Source organism: Aspergillus viridinutans, assembly GCF_018404265.1.
Source record: "Aspergillus viridinutans IFM 47045 DNA, scaffold_6, whole genome shotgun sequence".
NCBI lineage: Eukaryota > Fungi > Ascomycota > Eurotiomycetes > Eurotiales > Aspergillaceae > Aspergillus > Aspergillus viridinutans.
In genome coordinates, this window is record NW_025091222.1 from 31,685 (window position 1) to 54,845 (window position 23,161).

A 23,161-nucleotide genomic window follows, 5' to 3' on the forward strand; every position below is an offset into this window, starting at 1 on the left:
AGTAGTAGGTGTACACCACATCAACCCAACTCCAGAGATAGGGTGCATACTCCACCCTTCGACCTGGGCCAAACCCTCGTTATACAATCTTGTTCAAGTTGACCTTGATGTCTGTCCTTGAACGGTATAGTCTCCATTCGGTGCAGAAGGCCTGGTCGTCATAGACGCTAAGGCTTTTAGTTCGATTCCCTATAATTCTCTGGGCAGTCCGTCCGTTTCCAATGTTGTCTTACTACTGCGAGCCTAAAGCACTTTTAGGGGTAAGAATGCTTAGTATTCGCAATGAGTTTCACCCAAACCACATGATAGCAAGGGACTATCAATGAGCCCCCATAGACTTTTATTAACATACACAAACGCCGTTGAAGAAAAAAAGGCCGCAAACATCAGATACCTTATCTCTGCAAATGCATCATTTGGGAATCACAACCCTCCTGCCCGGTAATCGGACTGGTTGGCGGTTATTGCGAAGTCTGCCCATGATTATTGCTTTGGGCACCGGCACTATTTAATGAAGCAAACAGCAGTCAGAGCCTAGTTCAACAAAACGGTCATAACTGAGGAAACCAAACGGCGACTTACTGGTAGATCTTTTTGCAGACAAAGTAAGTGGCCGTTCCGACAAGGGCGACTTTGACCAGACCCCCAATGCCGCCAGCGCGACGGTTGAGACCTCGCACGTAGTTCTGGCGAAAGAACTGACGGCCTCGACCAGCGAAAGAGGGGGCCGGGTTGCAGTAGGTGCAAGGTGAATGCATTTGGGCTCTTGCTGTGACGCTGTTGGAAAGGATTTTTCTGGAGTAGGGGAGTGCAGTAGTAGTGAGAAGAGGAGAGGCGAGAGAACTGTACGGAGTGAGCAATATATCCTAGCTTCGGGGATATTGAGCACGCCCGGCCCCGAGGCCAGGGTCGAGCCCGAGCTGTCCTTCCATCCTACGGTATCCGGCTGGCAGCTGAATGACGTGAATCGCATCTATGCATATCTCAGTCGCATATCATCGAAGCAGCCTAAAGGGCCATTCCCATTTCGGGGCATTTTTGTGCATGCCAAGACTGGTGATCTTCCAGTAGGGATGATACGGATGGTACATCATGGCATATTTAATCGACCCGGGCTGGAGATCTTCGGCTGAAAGCTCGATCTCCTCTTCATCCCCACCAAGTAGATGCAATGTGTTAAAAGCTTGGACTGACCATTCGATCAACTGCCTTGTCGCTACTGCCTCGCCTATACAAGACAGTCATCATGCAAGACCAGCTCGTTGGCCCACGGCCTCTACATATCTATCACCGATCCAACCATGGAGGCTTAGAGATTCTCGACTCCGACAAGCAAACTCGCCTTTACAATGTCTACCGTTCCAGTTCCAAGCCACACATGGCCATATCCCGCCCAGCACCTGGGATTCCGGAGCAAATCATCGGCTATGCATCGTTCCATCATTTCAAATCCGAGATCGAAGTTTCCCTCACGGCGCAGGACATTTCCATGAAGATATGTGGATTCTTGTCTAGCTCCTACAATGTGATTCTTAAGGATATGCAGTGGACCTGGAAACGAGACGGCGCAATGACAAGTAACCTCAGGCTCGTCGATCAGAGGGACCAGTCCCTGGCAACGTTTGATAATGCCTCGTGGTCGATCAAGAAGCTGGGTACGCTAGCAATCTGGGGAGAGCCACCACTGCATGTACTCGACGCTATCATTGTATCGGGTTTGGGAAGGATTGAATATCAGAGGAGGGGGCAAAAGAACCATACAGGGGCGATTCTTGCTCAGTCCAGTTGATGAATCAAAAGTTGTGGATGCATCTCAATATATTCTCTCTTCTCGTCTTGTACGTACTCAACATCCTAATGGAATCTAGTCCATCTCGGTCCTTCTTACCGGTGTGGTCACGTTCCATGGTCGCGCAGACGAAGTCAGAATCGAATTGAGATAATAATTATCTATTTCTATTGTAGAGTAGTCCCTTAAGTGGTATCTTGGGGATCCTAATCTTACTATATAGCTTAGAAACTAGGGCATTTCTATTAGCTTACAAATAGGGTTATTAGATAAATTAGTTTTAGATATAATATTGTAGTCTTTCTAAAATCTAACTATAATTAGAATACTTAATAATGTTGAAGCCATGGACCTCTAAAGTACAGATATACGTCACCATATTATAGTATGTAAATTAGACTTAACCTGGCTGCATACATGTGGATAAAGTAGCTTGTATACTAGAGGCAGTGATGGCCTAATAATAGTTTCGATGGGACAGGACCAGAGTGCTGCTTAGTGAAAGATGGTGATCATTTGCCTTATCGCCCGTGCTAAGATGATGTAGTCCGAGCATCCTAAAGTGGCTCTCATATAAGGCAGGCTGCGTATTCTGGTCTCGATAGGAGTTTTCTTTCTCTGCTGCTTTTGAGGGCTGAAAGATTCTAATACTTAAAATAATCTTTGCCCCAGAGCTGCTATTATAAAGTAAGAGGGCACTGCCTTAGGGTTTAGAGAATAACTGGTCTGGCCAAAACGTTTTGGCAATAGATTTCTGGACTGTCTCTCTGTATTGTGTTGCGTGTCCAATTTTTTGTGTTGGATAACAAGACTGCCTTTCCGTAATCATATGTCAAAGGTAGAAACAGAGTACTATTAGATATTATACTACTACTAATTATCTTTATCAAAAGTAGTGTCTATTCCACCTAGAGTTGCATTTGGTGTGAGTTCAGGCAAGTTCAAAACCAGTTGGCACCGAACCACTGCAATTTTGAGTTCAAATTTTAGAACCCGCAGGCCGCAGCCAACCCGGATCCAATCTGGGTTGGTGGCGGTTTCACCGCAAAAACCCGCCACTAGGCCTAGCTAGGCCTAGCTAGGCCCCTACTAACTAACCATGGTTAGATTCAGTTCGATTTCAAGTTGGTTAAACCGCTACCCCTTGGTGAAATTTGATGGTTTTTGAATTTCAAAATTATTTAATGCCATACTATCTATCATACTACCTACTACCCCTATTAAAAATTAATATTTTTATATGAAATATATCATAATTATTATTAAAATAATCTATATCTAAAATTTTAATTCAATATCTATAGGGCTGAATGGGGGGTGGTTAAAAAATCATTTTTAAACCATAGTGGTTGTCAACCATTAGTTATATATATATTTATATCACTAGATAGCCTAGATCAGGGGCTATCTAGTGATATCAAAAATATTAGTGAAATACTAGAAATTAGTAATTTCTATCTAAAATGGATTAGGTGGTTTCACCTAATCTGCAAAAACCACAGAAATTAAAACTGACAGTTTTCACCAAACCCAAATCAGGCCCAGGGTAGGGAACCTGAACCTGAAGTAATTCCCTAGGCTAGGCCCCAAGCCCAACCCACTGCGGGTTTGGTGAGGGTTGGATTCGATTTTTGCGGTTCGGTTATGCAACTCTAATTCCACCTAGACAAATAAGGGAAGTGTTTCAGAGAATTAAATATCTGTGTTCAAGTTATGAGTTAACTTATAGCTATTTGGCTGGGCATGAAATTTGCGTATGAGAGGAGTGTGGGAGAGACAATATAATAAGTGTATGGGTACAGTAGTAGTACATAGTCGTCTACACATAACATTGAAATCGGAGAACGAACTGATATCTGTTGTCAACTTGTCAGCTGACACTCAGAAGCTGTACAGCGGACTATATCTACAATGTGGAATTTTGGTATTTTTACAAAGATTACATACTACTATTCTTATATATATATTTTTGAAAATGTATAGTATACATAGTAGCTATCCCCCTATCTTTCTATATATAAATATAAATTCTAAACATATAGGGTATAACCTTAGTATATAAGGATTTAATATTAATATATATAATACTATAGTATCAATAACCCTACTAGGTGATGATTCGATATTGATACTATGGTATTGAATTGATATCTTGACTAGGTGATGCTTCGATATTGAATACTATGGTATTGAATCAATATCTATACTAGGTGATGATTCGATATTGAATACTATGGTATCGAATCGATATCCATACTAGATGATGGTTCAATATTAATACTATGGTATTAATATCCTTAGTATATATAATATGCTGCTATCTGTGGAGGTAGTGGCAATATGTAATACATGCAGTGAACAGTAAAAAACTCCAAAAGTCCACATTGTAGCTATAGTCCGCTGTAAGCTGGCTGGTAAGCTGCGCTAAGGCCCGACTAGTGAGGTGACCTAGACTAGACTGGCTGTGGGGTGGATATGGGTTGATCCATAAGGGGTTCAACCCAACCTATATAGATTTAGGGAAACCTATAACCTTAGTTATCTACCTTCTAATCTATATAGGTTGGATTATAGGTAACCTCTTTTACTTATAAGTAGTATATAATTTTAAACTATACTATTTTTAGTAGGCAGAATAATCTCCTATTAAGAGAATATTATAGATATTATAGATAAACTATAACCTAAAAATCTATTAATCTTATTACTAATATATATTAATAGCCTATTAACTCCTATACTACTATACTATAATTACTACTATACTAGTTTCTACTACTATAGTAAATATTAGGGCTTCTTAGTATAAATCCTATTACTATTAATATAATCTAAAAGGTATTTACTTTATATATAAAAATTTTATTATAATATATAACTTAATTAATATACTATAATCTCTTATTAAGAGATTATTATATATAAGCTGCTTAGGAGTTATAAACTTATAAGTTATAAGTATAATTATATAAGCTAGTAGATTAGTATTTCTTTAAATACTAAGGCCTAGTAGTATAGGGTAGAAATAGAAGAATCTATACCTTATTAGAAACTAAGTAGTTTAGTATTAAATATATATACTTTTTCTAGTAAATTTATTACTTATATAAATAATATAGTTCCCTATAGTATTTTATAGTCTAGATAATACCTAAATATCCCTAGGAACTTAATAAGTAGGATATATCTAGTCTACTTATAGAGATATTACTAAAGGATAGAAAAAATACACTACTCTTTATACTTATATAATAATAATAATTAGTCTAGTAGTATAAACTTAATTTTTACTATTTAGAAGGCTTATATTTAATCTATTAATAACTTCTTTTTATCTACTTATTTAATAAAAAATAATTTTTAATTTAATATTCTACCTAAATAATATAATTAATATACCTTAAAAGAAGAAAGTATTATACTATATAAGGATAGCTTTCCTCTAGATTATATAAATTCTAGATAATATATAGATAAAAATATTATATTTTACTGTTATTAAGAGATAATAAAGATATATATAAATAATATATATAAATAGCCTAATAATATAATACCTTTATAAACTAGAGCTATTCTAAATTAAAATAATATAAACTAATAAAGACTATATTAAGAATCTCTTAATAAAAGATCTAAATTACTTAATATATTTTATATAAAGAATATAGTATACTTAGTATATAAAATATTTATAGCAGCATCTAATAATAGTATCTATATAAAACTCTTAATAAGAGAATACTTACTAAGTAACTATATTATATTATAGTTATATAACTTATTAAATATTAAACTTTCTTTATTTATTTACCTATTATCCTATTTAAATTAATTAAGTATAATATAAAGAAAAGCTAATTCTATTTAAGAATATTTACTATTAAATATTACTAATAGAAAGATTATATAATAATAGTATTAAATTATTAATAAGAATATTTCTTAGCCTTATAGAACCTCTTCTTCTTTATATTCTTTAATTTTATAAAATTATAATTTTTTTAATCTCTTAATTAATTATAATATTTAATTATTATATTCCCTTTTTTCTTATTACTAAGTTCTCTTATTACTAGAATCTTATTTAATCTCTTATTAAGAGAATTAAATCATTAATATACTACCTAAGAAGAAGAAGGGAAAGGGAAAGACTACTATATAAATATTAAATTTATTAGTTTTAGAAGTAGAGATTAATAAAGATAAGATTATAAGAAAGTTAGATAAGTACTTCTTAGGTATAATTATTTTTAATATTTACTATCTAAACCTAGTCTAGAAGAAGAGTAGTAATAAGAGTCTAAATTAGAAATATATAGAGTATCTAAAGGAAGAGTTTATAACTAATATTTATAGATATATAATTAAGGATAGACTATAGGTAATACTAAGTAAAGATAATTTTAATATCTATTTAAAGTAGATTTTCTAATAATATAATAATAATAAAGATCTAACTACTATAAAGCTTAAGGACCTATAGAAGTAGTCTAAACTATAGACTATAGAACTTTTAAAGATTAAATATAAAGTTCTTAATATATCTTTACTAATTCTATAGACTAAATAGTATTACTAAGAGGCCCTCCTTAGCCTATACTATAATATTACTAATATAGCCCTCTAGGGTAATATTAATTAAAATAAGAACTTTATTAAAGTACTAAATAGTAGAGTAAGTAATCTCTTAATAAAAGATTTTAGATTAAGTTAGAGCTAACTTAGAATAGGAATTTTTATAGATTTATAATATTTAGGATAAAGATTCCCTTAATAAAGGCTGCCTCTAGAGACTCTAGATAAATAGAGAGATTATATATAAGATAAATACTAATAGTAAGTTAATATATACTATTATTAATACTATTAATAGTCTCCCCTTTAATTATAAAGTATATAAGCTCTAACTAAAGTTCTTTAAAAAATAGGCTAGCCTTATTTTTAGTATTAATAAAGAAAATATACCTTAGCTACTATCTCTTCTCTAATATTTAAAGTTTTATAAATAAGTAAAATTTTATATAAATATTTACTATAGCTAGTACTATACTAATCTAGATTACTTAGAAATACTAATATCTCTAAAGCTTAATTTTATAAATAAGAGTTAAAGATTTTATTAGTAAATATTAATTCTCTTAATATTAGATTTATCTTCTTTTCTTTAACTAGTTTTAAAGGCACTGCCTTACTATCTTTAGTAATATAACTATATTAGTAAGTCTTAAAGATTAGGATAGAGTTATTAAGGTAGAGAAAAAGATATATAGATTATATTAAATAATACTATTCTATTCCTTAAAGGATGATTTCACTAGTAGAAACCTTCCTAATTTCCTAAAACTACTAGAGAATATTAGTAATAACTTAGCTATATAACTAAAGTTATAAATACTAATTAAAATTAATTACTACTTATATACCTACTAATATCTAGGATTTTTAATAGCACTAGATAAAGATAAATATAATATAGTATACTATAGATATATTAGAGGTCTACTCTCCTTTAATAAATAATAAATCTCTTATTATTAGTTTCTGAAATATACTTATAAAGATATAGGTTAATACTAGTTAAGTAGAATAAGATTAGTAAAATTATAAAGAAGATTTTAATTTATATAATATTTTAGATTAATAAGTCTTTTATATTTCTAGTAAGAGCATCTAATATATTTAAGATATTTATATAAGATATAAATATTATAAAGGATTAATTCTAGAACTCTATTCTAGTACCTAGTTATATCTACCTATTTAATAATAAAGTAGATCTACTTAAATATACTTAGAAACTTATATACTAGCTATAGAGAGTAGTGGATTTAAATCCTTTTTAATAAAATCTAAATATAGTATTAATAAGAGGAATATCTCTTATTACTAGATTATAATTAATTATTATAATAGATTAAAGATAAGATTTCTATAGCTTTAAAAGAGATAAAACTAGAAGCCCTTATTATTACTACTTAGAGTACTAAGAAGGATTTTAAAAAAAGACTATAGTAGTATAAAAATAATAAAATTATATATCTCTAGTAATTCTACTATTATAATTAGGCATATATTATAAATACTTTTATTAAATTTATAGGTCCTTATTTTAATAGGATTATAGCTTAATTTAATAATAAGTTAATATAGATATAGTAATTAAATCTCCTAATAAGAGATTTAGGCTAATATTTCCTAGGATAAAGAGATTAAAGCTATAGATAAAAGTAACTAGAGATATTTAATTATAAGATTAAATTTTAAAAATAATAGTATACTTAAGAGAACTCCTATTTTATATAATAAAGATATTAAAGATATCTTTATATAGGAGGGTGAAGTCTTTAATATATTAATATATTATTATATACTTAAGAAAGTAATAATTAATACTCTAAATAAGGATACTACTATAGGAGGAGAAGATATTATTAATTTAAAGATATTTTATAAAATCTCTTAATAAGAGAATTCTCTAATTTTATCTAGAATATATATATAGAAGCCTATATAGTCCTTAAAGAATTAATCTTAATACTTTTAAAAGTAGGCTAGAGCCTATAAATTAACTTTATTAATAAGGATCTTAGATAATATACTCTATATAGATTAATTAATATTCTAGCTAATCTAGAGATTTCTAGCTTTCTAGTTATAGAACCTACTGAAAGTAATTTTATACTAGATAAACTAAAGAACTATTATAAAAATATAAAGAAGACTACTAAGATTATTATTAAGTTACTAAAGTAATCTAACTTAACCTCTATAGATAGTATATACTTCTATTAATAATTATAATCTTTTAATAAGAGAATTTAGTAAATTAACTAATATTTCCTTAGGTATAGGGAATATATTAAAGAAGTAAAAGAAGAAATTTAAAATATTAGTAGTAATAGTAGGTCCTTTATATATATATTTCTCTTAAAAAAGATTTTAATAACTTAGTAATAGAGTTAGAGAATTTAGTATCTAGTAAGTTTAGCTTATATTTATTTATTTATAGAATAAGTAATAACTAGGTCCTAATCTCTTATTAAGAGATTTTAGCTTAGGGTTAGACTAGGATAATTATTCTTTAGTATAGGAAATAAGAAATCTACTTACCTAAAAATTTTCTTAACTATTATTTCCTAACTTCCTAGTATCTTAATTATCCTTAATAATAATTCCTTTATCTCTATAATAAAATATTATTTTTATCTCTATTACTATCTGCTAATACTCTTTAAAAATTTAATATATAGTTAGATATATAGTCTTCCTTTAAGGCCTAAGCTAGCTAATCTATAATTAGGCTAAGTTCTTCTATATCTTAATTTATTTATAATTATATTTTAAAGATAATACCTACTAAGATTATAGCCCTTACCTCTACTTAATCTACTATTATTCTATTAATACTTAAATAAGCCTCTAGATATAAAAAATAGTATTAAGTACTTTTTTATCTAATAAATACTAAGCTATATAATAACTTCTATACTTAGTAGAATAAAATATCTTATGCTAAAGCCTATGTAAAAGAGGGGATTAAACTAAGATAGGGATTAAGTAATTAAGTAAAAGTATAAGATTATTTTATAAAGATTATAAGTATCTCTTCTAGTAAACCCTTATATTATTACTAAGTTAATAGGTATAGAACTCTACTTATTTATCTAAACTTTCTAAAAAAAAATAGGATAACTAATCTTTATATTTATATAAAGAAATATAATAGTTCTTATAATATCTATAAATTAGATAGGAATTTATAATAATATTTTATTATTAAGGTTTAGCCCTTAATCTCTTATTATTAGATTCTATACTAATTATTAGGATTATATCTATACCCTAGAGAAATAGATTAACTAGGTCCTTTAATTTATTATTATTTATTAACTTCTCTTTTACATAGTTAACTATATCTAATTTAGATATATAATTTAAATAGTAAATCTAAATATATATATTCCTACTTATATAACTCTTATAGAGTAACTCTAAGAACTTACTCTTATTAGTTACTTAGAACTTATTATAAAATTTTTACTAAAGAGTAAAATCTCCTTAGCTCTTAACTACTAAATAAATCCTAACTATAAGTTATTTCTTATTATTACTACTTACTTTATTAATAAAAGCTTTAAATTTTAAGAAATACTTCTAGGATTTTATTTAATTAAGGGTAAATATATAGGAAACTATCTTACTAAAATAGTTATTAATATTCTTTCTCTTTATAATCTTTAATCTTATATGCTTGCTATCACCACTAATAATATAAGTAATAATATAAAGATAATAAAAGTATTACTAAATAAGATTAAGAAACTACTAACTAAACTTAAGAAAGGGCTAGGACTAAGTTCTTTTTAATAGATAATTTTTAATTTATAATTAATAAGTATACTCTAGTTATCTTCTTATTTAATAAGATAAATTATATAAAAGATCTAATATATACCCTACCTAGCTTATATTCTTTAGCTTATAGTAAGAGCTTTTCTAACTTAGTTAAAAATTAAATTAAAAGATAACTAGATTAAAAAGTAATTAAATAATAATCTATAGCTTTATAGCCTATCTAGCTTAAAATAATCTCTTAAGAAGGTTTAATATCTAGAAATCTCTTATTATTAGATTTCTAATAATTTTTTCTTAATAGATTCAGAAGATTATGAAGTTTATAAATATAAGTCTATAATACTATAATAAGTTTATTTAAATTTAAATTAATAAAAATTAATAATCTTAAATATACCTTCTTCTATAAGATTATAAAATATAATAAAATTTAATATACTTAATGCTTTACTATATACTAAAACTAAAGAAAGAGATAAATATCTTTATTAATACTTAGAAGAAGTCTATTAAGTATCTTTATCTCTTAGATACTAAGTAGAAGTATCTTAAATATTTTATTAAACTTCTTTATCTATTCTATACCTTTATAATAAATCTTTTAATATCAGGACCTAGTATATATAATATATATATAGTCTATAATATCTTATTTACTTATCTAAAAAATATAAGTAAAAGGTTAGAGAAAAAAAGGAACTCTTAGAAAAGATATCTTATTAAAATACTATAAATAGCCTTTATTAAGCTAAAGAAGTACTATAGCTATATATACTAGAAAGAAGGATATATATATATTATTATAATAATTCTTAATTTATTCTAGAAGCTATTAATCTTTTAGGATAGCTCTTAGGTAAAGAAGTAGATTAACTAGTATAAAAAGTATTCTATAGTATTTAAGAATCTCTTTTATTATTATTATCTTCTATATCTTAATAATACTATCTCTTCTACCTAGCTAAAGTAAAAGGAAGGCCTATAGCAGGCTATCTTTAAGATCTAGAAATAATAATAAAAATAGTTATCTTAGTTAAGTTAACTTTATCTAGAATTAGAGATCTATCTCTAAGAAGATATAATCTCCTAGCTTACTATTATTAAATTTAATATTAAGAGATTAGGTACTAAAGTCCCTAGGAATATAGATATCTTAGACTAGTAGTAATAGAATACTAGATAATTTCTAATACTAAATTATATAGTATTAGACTTTCTAGCTATCCCTTCTAGTAGTATTAATATTAAATAGTTTTTTAATAGTACTTAAGATATTTATTATTACTATTATACTTAATTATATATATCTACTATTAAGTTAACTATAATCTAGATATATACTAATAAGTTTACTATTACCTAAGACTATACTAAATTATATAATATCTCTAAGTCTAAGGAACTACTTTAGAACTAGAATCTATATTACTACTATAATTAGTTAGTAAGTAAGGTAGATAATATAATAAGGGTAATATATATTAATAATAAAAAGAATTCTAATTTTCTTAATAATAATACTTTTACTTTCTTCTATAATATAGATAGTAATAATAATATTAGATTTATAATTATATTATTACTCTTTAACTAAGTTATATCTTAACTCTTTAAGCTAGTTATATCTTAACTCTCTAAGCTAGTTATACTTTAACTCTCTAAGTAAGTTATACCTTAACTCTCTAAAGTAGTTATAGTTTAATTCTCTAAGCTAGTTATACTTTAATCCTCTAAGTAAGTTATACCTTAACTCTTTAAGCTAGTTATACTTTAACTCTTTAAGTAAGTTATATCTTAACTCTCTAAGCTAGTTATATCTTAACCCTCTAAGGTAATTATATCTTAACTCTCTAAGTTAGTTATATTTTAACTCTCTAAGTTAGTTATATCTTAATACTTTAAGCTAGTTATACTTTAACCCTCTAAGTTAGTTATACCTTAACCCTCTAAGCCTTAATCTACTAAGACTACTAAGCTTACTAAATCTATAAAGCCTAAGAAGCCTATAAAGCTTATAAAGTTTATAAAGACTCTAAAATCTATATAGCTTACTAAGTCTACTAAGTTATAGTCTCTAGCTTCTATATATTCTCTTTATAATAGTACCTATCTAGACTAGAGTGGTTAAACCCAACCCAAGAACCCGAACCCAAACCAGCCCGAACCCGCCATGGGCCGGGTTCAGGTTCAGGTTCTAGGGCCCATGGGCCAGTTGGGTTCTAGAATTAGAACCCATCTAGGGTTCAGGTTCTAAAAATGGGTTTTAATTATAATACCTAGTAATTAGAATACATTAGATTCTATACTAATATGCTATATTTATATATATAATCATATTATATATATATATATATACTAGATACTAGTATGGTATTGAAAAATTAAATACATACTAACTAGATTAGGCAGGCGGAGAGTGATTTTTAGGCTCTTTGGGTTCTATTTAGGTTCACTACCCTAGAACCCGCGGGTTATGGGCTGGGTTTGGGCCCTAGAAATCTAGAACCCGAACCCAGTGGGTTGGGTTCTAAAGATAGGGGAACCCGGCCCAACCCGTGAAAATAACCACCCTAATCTAGACTATTATAAGGTAGCTAGCCTCTAAATTAAATTTTTAATTATTTAATTATTATATATTATTAAATCTCTTAATGCTAGATTCTAGAAACCTAAAGATAATATATCTAAAAAATATAGTTATTAATAATTAGTTTCTTACCACTAGTTACTTTAAAGACTAATAGATATAGAAAATTAGTTAATTAGATAGATTTAGATAAACCACTAAGTCTATATACCTACTAAATTCTACTAGTTATATATACCTAAATAGATTATCTATACCTATATAGATTAGATATCATTCACCTATATCTATATAGGTTAGATTAGGGCCAACCCTTATCCAACCCACAGCATGGATTAGGTGGGGTGGGTGTGGTTTGGTGGGGTGGGTAAGCCAGTCTAACCTAGACCCCACAAGTCCTGAGTCCTGACTCCTGACTGCGCAAAGTCTTCAATCTGACATCGCTTGGATGGATCGGAGTAGCATTTCATAAGATGGCACATCAAGCACACAATATCCCATGGAGCCTTCTGGCCTCAAACCTCCACTGGGGCACAATTTCTTGTGGTGACCAAAGCGTCACAAATCTCCGCCCTACCATGAAACCTGATCAGGGCAAGGAGCTCACTTACTTTATCAAAGCGTTTATTTGAACCATCGACGAGCATTCAGTATCCGAGCGCAAGAAATTTCCCTCAGTATACAGACCAGCCGATCCAACAGAAGTTATTCTCGACCCAGCCACCGTTCAGAAATTTCCCCTACCGTCCGCTGATGGCGTAGCTATGGCTATGGCTTCAGTGGCAGCTGCCCTAGTGAAATTTGTGAAGTAGACCAGTACAAAGAAGAGTGTCAATGCGTCCCCATCCCAAATGAAGAGCGAATGGCGCCCGCATTTCTCCGACCCCCTGGTTCGAGACATTGCTACCAGTTCTGGTTTCAGAACTGTGAAGCGTTCTTCAACATCGAAGTGGTGAAAACTTTACTTCTGCATGGGGAGATAGACACTATTCTGCGCGTGTGTGCTCTGCCTGGAGTGCGTCTAGAACAATGGTGGTGTGACAGTGAATGCCAGTGTATGGTGAGTGAGTTCTATGTAGCAATGACATTTAGATGCGTGCTTGGTTGAGACAAATTCTGGTCATTATGTATTCCTATTTTGTTAAAATGTCCTGGCAATGTCGCGTCTACATACTGACTAACACAGCACCCTGTCCTCGGATGGGACCAAGGCCTACATATGTCTGAACACGATCTACTGCTTCCCAAAGATATGGGACGACGCTTCCGGCAGAACCGCGGCAATGGACTACCGCAACAGCAAATTCTACCAGTACACACTGAGAACATGCACGGGCACAGGGCAGACATCAGAAGTGAGCACATACCCGCATCGACAATTCTTCGGGATAGGCAACAACCAATTTAAAGGCGAATACTGTTATCCGAAGGTCAGAAGCACACACTGGCTACGATGGGCGGATAAGAAGCTTCAGGATGATAGATGGCATTATTCTCGTCGGGCCGACCATTATGGGAAGGTGCCCATTGATGAGTTCCTCACCCTGGAGAATGAAACGTTTGCAGGTCATCAGCCAGGCTTGTCCGACGTGGCACTTGTTCAGGATTACTTGTGTCGGAAAGGTCTGCCGGCGGAGCTGGTGTTGAACGTCATGGAGCTCGCTGGGTATGAGCCGGTAGGACGATTGAACGAGCCACATGATCCGTTCCACCCATCAAATCGCAAAGAATTGGCTCAGTACCTCACATATTGTTGGCGACTGCTAGTCCACTGCGACGTGATGGCCAAGGCTCTTGGCATGAAACTTCCATGGGAAGAACTTCTCGGCGACTGTATCGCTGACTTCTGGGCTGATGACAGCCGCGGTGCTGGGAGATTCTTTTGGTATACACTGGATGAGTACAATGTCAGGATGCACAAAATTTTCGTCAAGCCTTGATCCGTGGCTTCGAGGCCATGAGGCTGAAAATTACGGTTATTGGGATCGAAATTGGCCCCCACCTTTCTTGAAAGCCAAGGAATTCAAGGCACAGTGTAGGAAAGATATGTAGGTCGGAAACAGCTGTGGGGACGACGGAGTTGAGAGTGACGGTGGAGCTGATGTTGAGGAGGCCGAGGAGATAGCATACTGTCATTGAGAAGGATGGAGTACGTGGCGACAAACTGACCAAATAATACCGAATCGTCCTCGCAGTCACGCTGCCAATCTGCCTTTCATATAGTGCCGTTATGGGGCTGTGAAATGATTATGGAATTGCAGGGGGATGCTTGTCAAAAAGCCTCTGTGTCTCATAGCGCCGGTTGCTGTAATACTTTGTTCCGAATATTATGTATTGCTTTTAATTAGTTTGGCCTTGTACCAATCAATCCGGTTGCCTTCAATGGAGGACCCCGTTAGAGCTTGCGTGGGGTCATTGTTGTTCATCTCTCTTGCGGAAGGTAAGCATGAGGACAATGTGGGTTGCAGTTTAAGGTGGTTAGGGAGTAGGGTAGGATAGTGCTTAAGGAGTTGAACTTTCTCTTGGTAATAATTTGAGACCTTGCCTAACTTTTCCGAGACCTTGCTGAACTGCATGCCCGGGACCATTGCGGCTGCATTCGTGGATCACGTACATTCTTGGGCGTCTGTAGTGATAAAGTCATGTCGATCGCCGCAAGGCTCTTCCTGCAGACTCGAAAGGTCCTCACGCGCGGCATGGCCCTGCAACCCTGTGCTCTTCTAGATCGCTTGACAGAGGTTCCGGACGCGGTATGTTGCTGGGACGCAGGAGTGGGCGGAGATGGGGTCGATGCGGTTGCCTTATTCTGTCACGTACAAGGACAATAATGAGACTCTGCGGTATACGGATCATGAGATGACGTTCCAGCTCGCGGGTATCCTAAACGAGATGAATGGGAATGACCCTCGGTGGAAGATTGACTTTATTCCGTGGATCCAGCATCACCCTAAGGAGCTTATTGCGCAGGGGACTCGTACCCATTCTGATGGCCGCATTCCCACTCGTGCTGAGATCGAGGCGGACCCAAGCCTAAACGACGCGCCTGACATGTCCATCAGGACTGCTCTTGACAAACTGCGTGTCACGAAGTCCATCGCGATCCATGTTTGCAAGTGTCTCCTTCTCCAGTTCAGCAAGTTTATCAGCTGGCTGGACACGTAACATTCCACTGTTTACGAATAGCCTCCGGTCGTCTTGGTCGTTTCTTTCTGAGATTCCGCGTTTGTTGTCACAGGCCACCCATGCCTGTTGACTCTCCAGGGTGAGGTGTTGGTAGTGTAGTTCCGTCCCGTATGATGCGCGAAGCTAAAATCATATAACTATTAACTTCTTCTACCCAACTTCTTTGTAAATCATAAGGCTCACAATCTTGTTTAGATCCACTGATGCAGCTTGTGCATCCTCGCCCTCTGGGTCATAGCCTGTCTTATCATATTCGTTGCGATCACATATTGTCGCTGTATAGCCTGTTTCCAGATGTTATCGTCGCCTCTATTTTGTTCGTCTGGACACCGCTCTTACCTTTGCTTCGCAGCGCGACAGCCAGCGAGAGGCCGAAAATCCCGGCGACGGACTTGTTAATTGATCCCTTGACACTGCATATAGCGACATACGTACCGCCGATAATGGCCACTGACTTGTTCTCGGTTACTTGCATTATGAAACCCGGCTGAGGGGTAGTAGTAATGGGGGTTGTCTGCTTTAAAGTGATCCATGCTCAGCGTTGATCACGCAACGCCCCAAGGGTAGACTGGTTGTGGATTGGATCTGGATTGATCCGCACTATTTTTGATCCAACCCATGCAGATTACTACGGAGTATATAAATATTATACCATATCTATTATATAAGGTAAAATAGCCTTATATAGGGGAGTAGGGGTTATAATGTTACAGCCTACCTTGGGATGGTATGTCTCTTGACGCCTTACAGAGTGACGGAGCTTCTCTCGCACTGAATCCAGCACCTCTCCGAAGATAGGACTCACGGGACGCCCCTCGAAGCTCCTAAAGGCCAACTCGTTGGCCTTGGAATAAGGACGCAGGTCCCAGGAGCCCCATGCCTCCGGGCACAGGTAGTTTACCCCCAGAAACAGGCGAGCAGACCCAGGAACAGTGGGAGAGTATCAAGGTTATACATGGAGCATACACGATGAGGGGAGGAAAACGAAGTGGGGGAACATAGCTTATCGGGATTTCCCTGAACGTGAGAAAGCCTTTTTCTTTTCCTTCCTCACGCTACGTTAAGAAATCTCGCGGGTATCATACATGAAATCTGCAGATCCGACCATATATCCCTCAAAGCGGCTTGCCGAGACAGGTTTCTCCACATTAGCAGGGTCAGCCAGCCAAGCCACTGCGCATAGGTACTCCTCCACAATAACGTTGGTCTTATCCACAGGCAAGTCTGCGTCTGCGTGGTAAATGTTGCAATGCATCACATTGCCATCCGAGAGACGGGGAAGCCACACCCAGCGCGTCCGCGACAGACTAGTATCGCGGAGCAGCTCGAGTGCATCATCGGCACCCTGGCTATATGTCTCCAGCAGCCAGTCAAAGAGCTGGGTAGTCAGGAGATCCCAGAGGACTGCTGCGTCTTCGGCTCCATTGCGTCCCTGTGACACCAGTTCATGAACCCGTTTGATAGGGACGTGCTCATGGAGCATCATTTCATCCTGTTCCTTTCTCACTCTGTTCAGTAGATCAAGGACGGAGTCTTCTGGTGCGACTGGGATTCGCGCGGGGAGGTTCTGCAATGTCGGCCCGTCAATTTCGAGTACAGAGATGTTGACGTCGCCAGGGTCATACTCAGTAGGCCAGGATCGGCCGGACTGAAGATTGGTGATGATGGCTTCGCGTGCTCCGGTGTATCGGACGTTGATCAATGCACAGGCGGCTAGGGCAATGATTGGGGCGGAGATTCCGAACCGGGAGCGCATCTGTGGAAGTTCGGGCAAGTGGATGAAACGCTTTGGTAGAGTATCGGGGTTGGCTCTCGCAGGGGTGACGTTGGTACTGGGCTTCACTGGGGGGCTGTAGTTCTCATCAAGCTTCTGAAATACGCGGTGGATATCCCAGACCGCATCTTTTGCGGAGGCAATACCGCTTAGTTTGTTGACGAAATATTGAATAGACTCCTCTGCGTCAATTGTAGATTGGTAGACTTCGTAGTTTGCAACGAATTCACGGTAAGGATACCAGTTCAGCTGGGGTTGTCCGTCGAAGAGATGATTGAGGTCGCGGATCCAGCGTTCCATCACCATCCCATCAAAGAGAACATGATGGATGTGCATGATCAGTCCACATCGCGACGCGTGACGGAGGGGTAAAATGGTCATCTTGCAAAGGGGACCATAGCTTGAATCAACGAAATCATCAAGCTGGTAGTCGGCGACTCTATGCAGGTCATCAACCTCCGGGCCGAAGATGATCTGTTGCCTGAGCCACGATTCATTGGGTTGCATCACCGCGTAAACAGGCGGCTCATCCCCGACAGTTGCGACCACACTACGCAGTAGCTCGTGTCGTCGTAGCCATGTCTCCAGGATGACCGCGACTTTGTCTGGGCTTACATCACGTCGGACTGAGAAGTCGATACGGAAATCCCAGACCCCCGGAAATGGCCGATCGACCGCTAACATCCGGAAGAGATCAGTCATCGGGACAAGCTCCTCAATATCGTCCACGTGTAATTCCAACTGGATGGCCACCCGCTTTTTCTTGATGGCCATCATCGTTGTAGTCGCTGATTCAGTTGGTGGCGGAGGGCTTGGGCGTGGGAATTGAGTCCCACTGAGCAGCTGGGCTTGTTTTTCGATGGTGTTGGCAGTCAATAGCTCCTTCAGTGTGAGCTTCCATCCCTTCTGCTTGGCCAACTGAACGAACTGGATCAGCATTGTGCTGTCGGTAAAGGTGCGAATGGGCATGTCCGGCTTGAGGTCCTGGGGATCTAACCCGGAAACGGAGGACCAGCATGCCGTGAGTTCCCCGGCGATATCGTCATTTGCTGCAGAGGTGATAGAAGAGGTAGTGAGGACAGTACTAGACTCCGAAATACTCGGGGTCTGTGTGCGGGGCGATGTCTGTGTAGTGGTTCCCCCAAGGTGGTCTGCTACCCATTCCTTGACGACATTCTTCTTGATCTTGCCCGAGGTGGTAGTGGGATATTTCTCGCGGCCAAGATCATGTTGGAGATGGAGAATGCACTTGGGCGAAAATGATCGGCCCATCTCTCGGACCACTACAGACTGAAGCCCGAGGTAAAAGCTTCGATCTTCATGATGGAATGTCTCGATGACGGCCACTGGCACTTCGCTCACGATATCATCGGGCGCTCCCACCACGACGACACTGGCAACACCTGGCTGGCCAGCAAGACATTGCTCGATCTTCAATGGGGAGATATTCTCTCCGGCCCGAATGATCAGGTCCTTAAATCTCCCCAAGAGATAAATATTCCCGTCATCATCCATGTACCCGCGGTCCCCTGTCGCGAACCAGGGCACCGTTCCCTCCTTGTAACAAGCTGCATTATCCTCTTCGCTGCCTTGGTAATATCCGTCGAAGATAGGATAGCCTCCCTGGTGCAGCTCGCCGATTTCGTTTCTCTGCAAAGGTGTCCTGCTTCCGGGAGCGCAAATACGAAGGTGGGACCCCGCCACGGCTGATCCCAGACATATTTCATCGCCGTCTTGTACATCCGTAACTCGTGGATCATTCACATCCATAACATTGTATAGCGTCGCGACTCCTTCAGTCGTTCCATAGCCCGCGACAATCCTGCTTGCGCCGAGCAGTCTGCACTCCCGCAGAGCCTGCGGGGTAATAGGGCCTCCTCCGAGACAAATTCCGTACGGTGATGCAAGGTCTTTCTCTGCGACCATCGAGTATGTGTGCATGGCATGGATCATCGTCGTTACTGCGGCGATCCAAACTCGTGAACCGAAAGTAAGACCTTCAAAGGTTGCGGCAGGGTTGAATTCGGGGCTTGGGATCACAACGGTTCCACCAGCGACCCAGAAGGCCAGGTTCATAGCAATGTTGAAAACATGGAAAGATGGCAAGTGCTGGCAGATAATATCCTCACGAGTGAGCGACCAATTATCTGCAAGGCCGAGTGCTGGGGTCACGATGGAAACAGATGTGTGAGGACAGATCTTTGGGCGCGAGGTGGTGCCACTAGTTGCCAGCATAAGGATTGTATCATCGCGGTTCAATTCATACAAAACAATCTCGGATGGATCAGGCTCATTCATGATTGATGATAACCTCCTCCAACCGCGCGGCAGAGCCTCCCGTTTGTGCCCGGCCGTCACGGGCGCGACAATGCCCTTTAATAGTACCTGGGGCATCAGTTCTTTGTTGAGTATCTCCTCCATGGATTCGGCCATGGTGAGGTTGGAGACAAAGATTACCTCCACCCAGATCTTTCTCAGCAGATAGACTGCTTCGGACGGGGTGTCGAGCAGTCGAGGATCCAAGGGAACAAAGTGGCTTCCCAGCCGTGCACTGGCAAGGAACAGGAGAGCCCATTCTATCTCATTATACAAGAAGGTAGCGATGCGACTGCCCTTTCGAACGCCTGCAGCTGCGAGCCGATGCGCCAGACGGACACTGCCATCGCGGAGTTRCGAATAAGTCCAGCGCAGGACACCGACGTCAAGGTGGTCTTTCTGGTGAAGAGACACCACGGCGGTATCATTGGGCTGTCGTTGAGCAACTTTGTCGACTGTCGTTACGAGATTATCAGCTGGCTCGCGCTGACGTTCATCTTTGGTCTCTGCGACCATCTTGGGCTGCATGATGGGTTCAAATTAGTTTTCTCAGCCGGTTGGAAAGAGATGGAGATATAAACAGGTTGTCGATAATGAAATGCCCTTTCAAGAAGCACGATCCCGTAACTTCCACTCGGGGTATAATCAAAGTAGGACCTGTTAGATACAACTGTTGGCGGAAAAAGAAAGTATTACCCCTGATGCACTGGGATGACTGACTTGGAATCCCCTAAACAAAGTGTGAAAGATGCGAAGCCCGGTCGATCACTTACCAGTTCGAACGAAGCATTGATAGTCGTTTCCCGAATAGTTCCTCTCTCCGTACATACCTGCTCCTTGTGTCTATTGGCTCTCTAATTCTGTTTGGTTCCGTGATATGATAGTGCCCGGCTATCAGCTCAATAGCTCACCAGAGTCTCTGCAGCTGAATAGTGTTCTCCACTACGGAGTAGTGATGTAAAGTAAACAACCTGTAAGATCGGCATGGGTGTGGAAAAGCAAAAACCCATAGTGTGTGGATCTGGTCATCTAGAGTTCTAAACTACGGACTTGGCTTATTTTAAACTTTCTGATCGCAGTCTATACCAAACTATAATTTACACCTTGTCCCGTCTAGCCTATTTTGGGCTGTTTTGGCGGGCTTTGACGAGGTGTATACGATTCAGAAGGCAAGGGGGGGGGGGGGGGGGGGGGGGGGGGGGGGGGGGGGGGGGGGGGGGGGGGGGGGGGGGGGGGGGGGGGGGGAGTATTCAGGATCTATGTCTCCAATTCGGAACAACATTTCCTGCACATACAAACGCCGCACACTGCACCTCGTGTTTCCATTTTAGGGGGTGTGAATCCCAACCACTTTAGTCCATTGCCTATCCGGGGATTGCTGAAAAATTTCCCGCATCAGCGGTGGAGAAACTGTCAGCTCCCTTGGTGCTGAGCGAGTGAGGTCGAATTACAACACTCCCTACTTGAGAAAGACTTGATCGTTTGGCCTTTCGAATTAAACATGGGACAGATCGTGCTTGACAAACTGGCAAAAGTGCCTCGATGTCTGAGCGAATCTATAACCCGCTCCAAGGCGGAGTATCGCAGGCTGGGGAGCTCAGGCCTGCGAGTCTCCAATCCTATCCTCGGCGGACTGAGTTTGGGCAGTTCTCGCTGGCTTCCCTGGGTCCTGGATGAAGACAAGGTATCTAATAGGTCTTTTACCCTTTCAGCCACCCTGTAGGACCTCTACTCACTCCTTTCTAGGCACTGGATATCTTGAAGACAGCTTATGATAGCGGAATAAACACCGTACGTTAACTTCCCCCGTATGCTATTCGGGTCATGGTTAACCCAACCGAAGTGGGACACTGCAAATGTCTACTCAAATGGCGAGTCTGAAAGAATCATCGGGCAAGCCCTTCTGAAACACAAGATCCCTCGTCAGAAGGTCATCATCATGACGAAGTGTTATCGGGTGCTCTGTGACCCTGAAAACCATGACCCTGGCTCGACAGTCACCATGCACCATGCATTAGCAGATTCGAGCAAGGATTACGTGAACCAGTGGGGTATGTAAGCCTTTCCTTCTGATCCATGAGTTCCACATGCTTATCTCCTATCAAGGGTTATCACGTACTGCCATCTTCAACGCAGTCGAAGGGTCACTAAAACGTCTGAATACCAGTTACATTGACGTCCTTCAGATACACCGTTTTGACCCGACAGTACCGCCTGAAGAAACTATGCGCGCCTTGGATGATTTGGTGAGGTCTGGCATGGTCCGCTACATCGGTGCCAGCTCAATGTGGACGTATCAATTCGCCACGTTGCAGCATATCGCAGAGAAGAACGGATGGACCAAATTCATCTCCATGCAAAATCACTACAATTTATTGTATCGCGAAGAGGAGCGGGAGATGAACCCTTATTGCAACCTCACTGGCGTTGGTCTGACCCCAGTAAGAATCTCTCTGATCGCTCCGAAAGAAGACTTACAGAATTTGACCTTTTTTCGATAGTGGGCTGCATTGGCATCGGGTCGACTGGCCCGTGATGCAGTAGAGAAGTCAAGTTCAAAACGAGCCGAGTGGAGCTCTCGTGGATCGTTATACGACAATGGTAATGAGAATATTGATGGGATTGTCGCAAGGGCAAGAGAGATTGCTCTAAAGCGAGGGTGGCCAATGAGCCATGTCAGCTTGGCTTGGCTGAATCGGCGGGTCACAGCTCCCATTATTGGGTTTAGCTCGAGCGAGCGCATATATGAAGCCCTAGCTGCTCGTGGAAAGGAGCTTACAGAGGAAGAGGAGCGCTATTTGGAAGAATTATATCTTCCCAGAGCCATCCAAGGGCATGAATGAATCGAGACGAAGTTGTGCATCAGGTGAACTCACTATGCGGAGTACATATACCATTCTTACTTTCTTGTTTTAATATCGAGGACTTCACTTTGTTCGATGTAGGTCGAGTATATCAAGCGTTTGTTCGATATAAAACCAGTCATATTTAAGGCTCAGTGGCAAGTTTTAATGTCATGGGAACTTTTAATTGTTCTCATAATCAGTTATATTATAAGGAGAATCAAACGGTAATGTGTACAAGACTAAAAAAATATACCAAGGCAAATAGATACAATGAAGGACAAGTTGGACGCACTCATCTTGAACACAAC

At 37.9% G+C, this 23,161-nt stretch overlaps 7 protein-coding genes across 7 annotated transcripts; 4 read left to right on the forward strand and 3 right to left on the reverse strand.

Annotated features, from left to right (window-relative positions):
* Nucleotides 1–461: 461 nt before the first annotated feature.
* Aspvir_007869 (uncharacterized protein) lies at nt 462–758 on the reverse strand (the record flags this gene model as incomplete). Its single annotated transcript, XM_043271046.1, has 2 exons — nt 462–504; nt 583–758. 2 exons carry the CDS (start codon nt 756–758, stop codon nt 462–464), a joined length of 219 nt encoding a protein of 72 aa, XP_043126981.1.
* Nucleotides 759–1,246: 488 nt separating this feature from the next.
* Aspvir_007870 (uncharacterized protein) lies at nt 1,247–1,789 on the forward strand (the record flags this gene model as incomplete). The annotated part of the gene is made up of 1 exon (XM_043271047.1): nt 1,247–1,789. One exon carries the CDS (start codon nt 1,247–1,249, stop codon nt 1,787–1,789), a length of 543 nt encoding a protein of 180 aa, XP_043126982.1.
* Nucleotides 1,790–14,017: 12,228 nt separating this feature from the next.
* Aspvir_007871 (uncharacterized protein) lies at nt 14,018–14,674 on the forward strand (the record flags this gene model as incomplete). Its single annotated transcript, XM_043271048.1, has 1 exon — nt 14,018–14,674. The coding sequence occupies one exon, from the start codon at nt 14,018–14,020 to the stop codon at nt 14,672–14,674; it is 657 nt and encodes a 218-aa protein (XP_043126983.1).
* Nucleotides 14,675–15,376: 702 nt separating this feature from the next.
* Nucleotides 15,377–15,896, forward strand: Aspvir_007872 (uncharacterized protein; the record flags this gene model as incomplete). The annotated part of the gene is made up of 2 exons (XM_043271049.1): nt 15,377–15,484; nt 15,555–15,896. The coding sequence occupies 2 exons, from the start codon at nt 15,377–15,379 to the stop codon at nt 15,894–15,896; spliced, it is 450 nt and encodes a 149-aa protein (XP_043126984.1).
* Nucleotides 15,897–16,067: 171 nt separating this feature from the next.
* On the reverse strand, nt 16,068–16,392 carry Aspvir_007873 (uncharacterized protein; the record flags this gene model as incomplete). Its single annotated transcript, XM_043271050.1, has 2 exons — nt 16,068–16,201; nt 16,257–16,392. The coding sequence occupies 2 exons, from the start codon at nt 16,390–16,392 to the stop codon at nt 16,068–16,070; spliced, it is 270 nt and encodes an 89-aa protein (XP_043126985.1).
* Nucleotides 16,393–16,977: 585 nt separating this feature from the next.
* On the reverse strand, nt 16,978–20,535 carry Aspvir_007874 (nonribosomal peptide synthase; the record flags this gene model as incomplete). The annotated part of the gene is made up of 1 exon (XM_043271051.1): nt 16,978–20,535. The coding sequence occupies one exon, from the start codon at nt 20,533–20,535 to the stop codon at nt 16,978–16,980; it is 3,558 nt and encodes a 1,185-aa protein (XP_043126986.1).
* Nucleotides 20,536–21,508: 973 nt separating this feature from the next.
* Nucleotides 21,509–22,850, forward strand: Aspvir_007875 (aldo/keto reductase; the record flags this gene model as incomplete). Its single annotated transcript, XM_043271052.1, has 5 exons — nt 21,509–21,691; nt 21,754–21,798; nt 21,851–22,058; nt 22,114–22,448; nt 22,509–22,850. The coding sequence occupies 5 exons, from the start codon at nt 21,509–21,511 to the stop codon at nt 22,848–22,850; spliced, it is 1,113 nt and encodes a 370-aa protein (XP_043126987.1).
* Between the last annotated feature and the right edge of the window lie 311 nt (nt 22,851–23,161).